The 7749-nt window shown below is 33.1% G+C and overlaps 1 protein-coding gene across 1 annotated transcript in view; it reads left to right on the plus strand.

Moving 5' to 3' along the window:
- Nucleotides 1–7749, plus strand: part of LOC109846239 — a 104358-nt gene that overhangs the window by 55618 nt on the left and 40991 nt on the right. Inside the window, exons 31-34 of the mRNA XM_020415462.1 lie at nt 1274–1379; nt 1475–1618; nt 3830–4102; nt 4270–4938. Coding sequence (XP_020271051.1) covers nt 1274–1379; nt 1475–1618; nt 3830–4102; nt 4270–4938 — 1192 coding nt within the window. The remainder of the gene's footprint in view (nt 1–1273; nt 1380–1474; nt 1619–3829; nt 4103–4269; nt 4939–7749) is intronic.

Consider the following 7749-nt stretch of genomic DNA (forward strand, 5'->3'; position numbering starts at 1 on the left):
ATGCTCACATCTAAGACGGATCGTTGGTATCAAAGACAAACTTTAAGATGCCCACATCTAAGACGGCCACATCTCAATCCCTCATGTAAATTGTCCGAACTTGCAAATCGCCCCCAGTTAATTACTTAATTCACTTAAAAATGGTCCCCACTTTGATGGCCCAATGCAGAATGAGGATTGATAGAATTTGGTTGTTGATCTAAATCTAAAAACTTAAGAAAACCGAAGGACAAAGAGAAAAGGCAACAGATAAATTAAGGGTTAGACTTGTTTCACACGCAACACCTAACCAGAAATAGCTTCGTACCTAGCATATCACATGCTTACTAGGAACGACGGCTTTACGCCTAGAAGGAATTGCTCCCATATCTGTAATTCAAACTTCTATTCATATTAAATCTCCATCTCCAAAATAAAACAGTACAATCCTTTTTATAGCAACAATACGAATACTAATTCTAACTAATAGATTACATCAAATCCAATAAAATAGCAAAATAGCAATTCTAATTAGATACAATCCTAATCAAATATCAAAAAATTATATCATAAAAATTCTAGCTAATAGATTACATCATATCGTAAAAATTCTAACCAATCCAATCCTAATTTTAACCAATAGATTACATCAAATCTAATAAAATAACTAAATGGAAAATCTAACTAAATTACTGAACCAATCCTAATCAAATATCTCAAAATCATATCATGGATGTTGATTGTAAACACTTTTTACTTGTCTAGTTCTTTGAATCTCCCAAGGCTTCTTTTTACGTGTATCAATATGCCATTCATTCATGTTTCTTACCCCTTTACTAAAAATTTAAGTTGAACAACTGTCAGTCCACAGTTAAGTTATGTAAAATTAATTAAGAACCCAGCTTATATGAAACACATTACACATTGTACACATGTCCAAATCAGCAGCAGAGAAAAGGAGAAAAAAAACATTTGACTTGTTTTCGAAATGTTTTGAATCTTGGATAGATATTCTACTTCACATGCTTTGGTACCATCTGATTAATCTTCTATGCCCAAAGTTTATGTTGATGAGTGTTAACCTACTGGCTGTAGTGGGGTACATAATATTCCTACTTGTGGTACGGTTGGATTGTGGGTTTTGTATGTGAGGTGAAAAGCTTGTGAAAATAAGGAACTGTGGTTATTGTTGTTAATGATCATTAATCTAATGAGGTTTACATATATACATGCTTTTTCTTCTTTGACTTGAGTGTGATATGAACTCTGTAACACAATATTCTTCTCTTTGTAGTTATATGTTACTTGATCTTGGGCAATTACGAGTGAAGAACTATTTTAGTTGGCATGGTTGCAAAGAAGATCCTTCAGCTGTACATCTTGACATCCTGGATGTTGAGGTATCATAAATCAATAGTAACATAGGTTCCAGTCCCTTTTAAATGTTCCTTCTGCTGTTCATTACGATGAGCCATATCATGTTATGTGTTGGCAGATAAATGGCATCAACATGGCTGTAGGTGTAAATGGCCATATGGGGAAACCATTGATACGAGAAGGTCATGGTATTCATATCCAAGTGCGTCGCAGTTTAAGAGATGTTTTTCGTAAGGTTCCAACAATTTCTATTGAGGTGCAGGTGATGATTTTCTTATTCCTCTTCTTTTTCTAAAATTATTATACTGATATCATTGTCGATACCGAGACTATATGGGTGAGATCGAGGAATGGGATATATAAGGACAGGATGCCGATCACTCTTAAGGATGCAGAGACACCACCTTAGAATAACCGACGATAATTGAGGTTAGCCCACCATTCTAGAGATATAGGTTTACCATTCTAGAGAAATATGTCGGTTGCCACTCAAAGGATCCCTTCTTTAGAGATACAGAGTAGCATTACAATCTCTGGAACCCACCAAAGCATTGTAGAGCACAGCACAAATAAGGTTTAACTCTAATAAATAATCTGCCAATTTCATTAGACTAATACACTAACATAAGCTTGAAACAACTCTTCAAGCATTAGGATTATAGAGAACTGATAAGACTCAACATAGAAAACATAAAAGACAACTTTGACTAACATATAGAAACAGATTATATCCTAGGAAACATAAATGTCCTGATTGACTATCCCTTTGAATTCTGCATGCATTCTGAAAATAACCCTTGAACTTCTAGTGCTCCTGCATCATTTTTCCAATAGTTGCCTCTTGAACATAATTCTTTTCATTTAACTTCTTACCGCGTCATTGATGTGATAAAAGAGTTTGCCAATAGTTTCTTTGTAAATATTTAGATGAGCTATCCAAATAGAAGTCTCTTGTCCTACTGTAGAGTGCACACTGGTTGTGTTTTATTTTAATTATTAATTTCTTCCCTCATAACTGAGACTTCTAAACCATTGTTTAAAAAAACCTGCTACGTAACTCATTATGTTGCGCTATGTAACCTAACTAGCTTTATATGTTACATAATCTTATGAAATAAACCAGACACATTATTACTCAACATTATTAAGTATAATATGCGTTATTTCAATATAACTTACGTTATTTCAATAGAACATGCATTATTTCAAAAGTTTTGGAGACTTGAAGTATATCCCTTCTTAACTTGAAGTAGCTAACTAATTGATTTTGAATTACTTATTACGCCTTCATGCCTTGTTGTCGTGACATCATTATGTGATTGTGAAATTATGAATATGGCTGTTAAAACAAATGTAATTATGAGCAAGCTATAAATTTATGATTATATATATGATTAGTTGATTGTGATACTTCCTAGTAAATCTATATAGGTTGTCTTAAATTAAGAGTTTTTATTAAAATATTTTTATATTATGATATTTTGTTCCTAATTCTTAAAGTTATTATGAATATCTTTTGTATTTTTTTAAATTAAAAGTAAGTAAGTATTTTGTCCCTAATTGAGATGTTATGTTTGAAAGTTTTGATAATTCTAGTTTTAGAGTCATTATGAATAGTTTGAATTTATAAAATATGTAAATAACTAATAACAGAATAGCCTACATTACGCGTTACATTTTTTTTTGCTTTTTTTTCTTTGACCCTTAACAGGAGGTAGAGCACTACATTATGTGCTATCGTTATTTTCAACTTTGTTCTAACCATATTTGGATTTACGGTTCAAAGGCCATAATTCAAGAGGTAATTTGGAATTAGATAGTGTTTGTTCGCACATGCATATGGTCTGATCCTATTTAGGTATTGTTCATTTGTTCTACTTTAATATTAATCGTTGTAACTTGTGATACACAGTACATAAAAATGTTTGGAAAAACATTTAAGGTGAAGGTTATGGCTAAAAGAGAACTAAGCGAACAATGATAGGTGTTCATGCAAATGATCTGCTCCAATTTGAGAGTTCATCGAAAAGCTTATAGATGATGGGAGTTAGATATGGTCGCTGGATAGATCCCCATTTGGCTTTTATTTTAATCTTACATACATATGTAGGTGCGTATTAGGCGGTTAATATTATGTGTGTCAATATGCAGTATGCACTGGTATGAGATTATTGGCACATACTGTGTATATCACATATGTGCTGCTCATCGGCTGCATGTGTGATCTCGGTCAATTTGGCGTGGGTAGGGTGGGGTTTTAGGATATTCTTGTTTTACTGTCTTCCTCTCAAGTTCTATTTTTTTATTCATCATGAAACCTTTATATAAAGTCCCATCTTTTGTCTGAATTTACATGCTGCTAAGATATTACACTCTTCATATTCTGAAGATTATGAGAAATTAACATCTCATTCTCAAATTGCTTCCGTGTTTCATTGCATATTTATTTTCTCGGTATGAATTCTTTGTGCAGGTTTATCTGTTGCATTGTATCATGACTGACAAGGAATACAAAGTTATCGTAAATTGTGCATATATGAACCTATTGGAACAACCAAGGCTTCCCCAAAGTTTTCGTAGTAATAATGGAACGAGAGAGTCGATGCGGATGCTTGCTGATAAGGTTAATCCATATGGTCAAATGTTGCTCACACGTACAGTTGCCGTTATAGCTGTTGAGGTTCATTATGCCTTGCTAGAGCTTTGTAATGGTCTAGATGAGGAATCCCCCCTAGCTCAGATTTCTGTAAGTACTGCTTGAATATCTCACATCTTTTTTGTCATTAATTATATTTTAATTTTAATGTGTAGAATCTAGCAGTATTCTTTGTTTACTAGATCTAGTCATTATCTGCATGCTGATTTGTATGTGAATCTAGTGTAGGTTCTACTTATGTGTGTTATCTTATGCAGTTAGAAGGTGTTTGGGTGTCATACCGGTCGACTTCTATGTCTGAAATGGATCTATATGTGACCATTCCCAAATTCACTATCCTTGATATACGTCCTGATACAAAGCCTGAAATGCGGTTGATGCTAGGACCATATGGTGATATTTCCAAGCCTGATTCACTTTCTCCTCTAGCAGCTCCATTGTCACCAACTAATGCTGGTTCCATGGAGAATTTGGAAACTGCAACTGATACGGATGTTTCCAATTTGACCATGCTCGTAATGGACTATCGATGGCGTTCATCCCTCCAGTCCTTAGTTATTCGTGTTCAGCAGCCACGCATTTTAGTTGTTCTGGACTTCCTTCTTGCAGTTGTTGAGTTTTTTGTCCCTCGGTTAGGCGCAATAACTGGGAGACAGGAAACTCTGCATTCAGAAAATGACCCACTTAAAATATGTGGTGACATAATACTTTCAGAACCAGTTTACATGCAGCAAGATGATGTTGTACAACTTTCTCCTAGAAGGCAGTTGATTGCTGATGGTTTTGGCACAGATGAGTTTACATATGACGGGCGTGGTGGTACAATATCTTTAAATGAGGAGTTAGATGTGGAGCAATCATACTCTGGAGCTATAATTATAATAGGACGTGGTAAGAAGTTGCGTTTCAAGAATGTAAAAATTGAGGTAAATACTCTTTTCTTGTTTTGATTGTGTTTGGTCAAATAATCATGATTTTGAAGCTGTACTTCCCTATATATAAACCTGGAACTATTTATTAGTTCTTCTTAACTTACATGAAGTATTTTTTGCTTAAAATGACGATTTCTCTAATCCAATACACTCCTTCAAATGATTGGTTAAATTGGCACACTGTAGACTAGTTGAATTGTCTTCTGTCTGAAAGTGTAATTTTTGTAATTGTCACTAGCATATTGGAAAGTACAACTGACATTGAGTTGCTATCCAAACAATTCTCTATAATATCTAAATATTTTATGATGGTTTAATGTATCAAATTTAGTTCAAAGATCTGAAGTAGAAGATTGCACCATAGATTGTTATTTAGTATGGAGATCAGTAGATGATCTTAATAATAAAAATTTGAGAGTTTTGTTTTATTAAATTTATTTTAAATTGAGCATGTGATTTAAAATAACAAGTAAAGTAGGAAATGAGATTTTGTAATGAACTCATATTTGGATCATGTAGGATTCAAATAACTTTGACCTAATATACAGTTTTAGTAAATAACTATAATACTATGTATATTTTAAATATAAAGATGGATATTTAAATTTCTGTTGTGGAATAGTTTATTTACAAATGAGTGCTAAAATTTATTCATTGTAATTTTTATATCATTTTCTTACAAGATATATGCTCACATATAAATAAGAGAGAGGGGTCCGTTTGGGGGGATGACATTTTAATATTATATTTAAAATTGTCAATTTACCCTCAATAATTCTTCATGATGTCCTCCTTTCCTCTTTTCCCCCTTACCCTCACTTTGCTCGTTATATTAGTATAGCTTACTAGTATAGCTTTTTGCACTAATGTAGTAGCCTTAGCGTGCTCACAAACTCACATGCCGTCAAAAGAGGATTTCTCTTCTTACTATTGGTCCTGTTATCTTACAAACCCTTCATTCATAAAGACTCTAGTACAAATGAACTTGGGAAAGAGCTAGTGTAGGTTCACCTAATAGTAAGCTTCTTGATCTTGAGTAGGTTAAGTTCTTAGTTCATAGCTTAAGGTTAGGATTTGATCTCCAATAATAAGTTTCTTAGATCATAGCTGTTGTTAGATATTATTGATAATTTAGTATTAGCAGATTTTGTAGATATTTTGAGATAATGTTGAGATATCATGAGATGTGATTAGATATGATTTGATCTCCAATAATAAGTTTCTTAGATCATAACTATTGTTAGATATTATTGATAATTTAGTATAGCAGATCTAGTAGATATTATGAGATAATGTTGAGATATAATGAGATGTGACTAGATATAATTTTATCTCAAAACATATTTTGTAAATAGCCCCCAATCTCTATTTAGAGGTTAGGGTTAGATAAATAATGATCTTTTGCCTTATCTCGTTCTCTGTATGGTATCAGAGCCTAATCGATCCTAGCAAATTGTCTCATCTTTCTAGATCTCGAGGTTGTCGAGGAGGTTTTGCATGACCTTCATGCTTCCCTCGGCAGCTATGACAATATCTTTGATGGCATCGACGGCTTCAATAACATCAACAACTTTGACATTATTGTTTTCTAGATCTTAACAAACACCTTCCGTAAAATAACCTAAATAAAAAAGTTGACATCTATTATTAACACAATGAATAGTACCGAGGTTATTGCTCACTCAATGAACATTAATTGGAGTTATTATTCACGCTTCGACTTCTTTGGCAGATATATGTGATGACAAAAGTTCTCTTTCCATGTTGTTTCTACTGGCTGACCCGCCTAGGGTTTGTACTAACGACTACTCGTCTAGGATTTCTATTGCCTGACCGCCTAGGGTTTTTACTAACTGACCTGTAGGGTTTTACTGGCTATGACTATAATATTCTGATTGCTAACGTTTTCAAGTATTCCAGACAAAGATGACATTACCGAAGTTCTGCCAACTAGTAGTTTTGTTTCCATTTGTAACAAGCTAGGCATATATAGTATATATACTCCAGCTTGAGAGGGTCTGTTAGATATTATTGATAATTTGGTATTAGTAAATCTCGTAGATATTATGAGATATTATGAGATGTGATTAGATATGATTTTATCTCATACCTGTTTTGTAATACCCTCCTATTTTCTATTTAAGAGAGGTTAAGATTAGATGAATAATGATCTTTTTGCCTTTTAAATTTTTCTATAGTTGTTACCTAACCCCTTGACCCTATCTCCTCTCGTGGTTATGACATTTATAGAAAATATCAGTATAAAACTTTTAGCTGATAAGACTTCATTGTAGTTTAAACTTAAACAGATATGGGCTTTACAAGGGATCCATATGCTTATCAGCTTGTCTCATCATTTACATACTCTTGGTTTCTTTTTGTATCGGATGTTAGAACTATAACGAGTTCCATATCTGTCTCCTTTTTAGAGTATTGTTTAAGTGTCGTTGGTTGTTCTTGCCTCTTAGACCAAGCATGCTTTTTTTTGGTATCAGATGTTAGAATTATAAGGATTTAAATCTCTACCTGTCCTTTTTAGTGTACTGTTTAAGTTGAAGTTGGTTCTTTGTTCCATCTCTTCTAAGCGAGCATAACCTAAAGTTCATAGAAAGTTGAATGATGGCAAAGCCTTGACCTTGTTACCTCAATAGCGAAGCCTATTATTTAAGAAGGTACAAGTTTCTAGATGTACCTAATGTTATTTTTGGATAACCCATCAAGGCCATGCATAGTGTTTATTTTTTTGACTTTATATATATATATATATATATATATATATATATATATATATATATATATATATAT

This window comes from Asparagus officinalis, chromosome 6, assembly GCF_001876935.1.
Source record: "Asparagus officinalis chromosome 6, Aspof.V1, whole genome shotgun sequence".
Lineage (NCBI taxonomy): Eukaryota > Viridiplantae > Streptophyta > Magnoliopsida > Asparagales > Asparagaceae > Asparagus > Asparagus officinalis.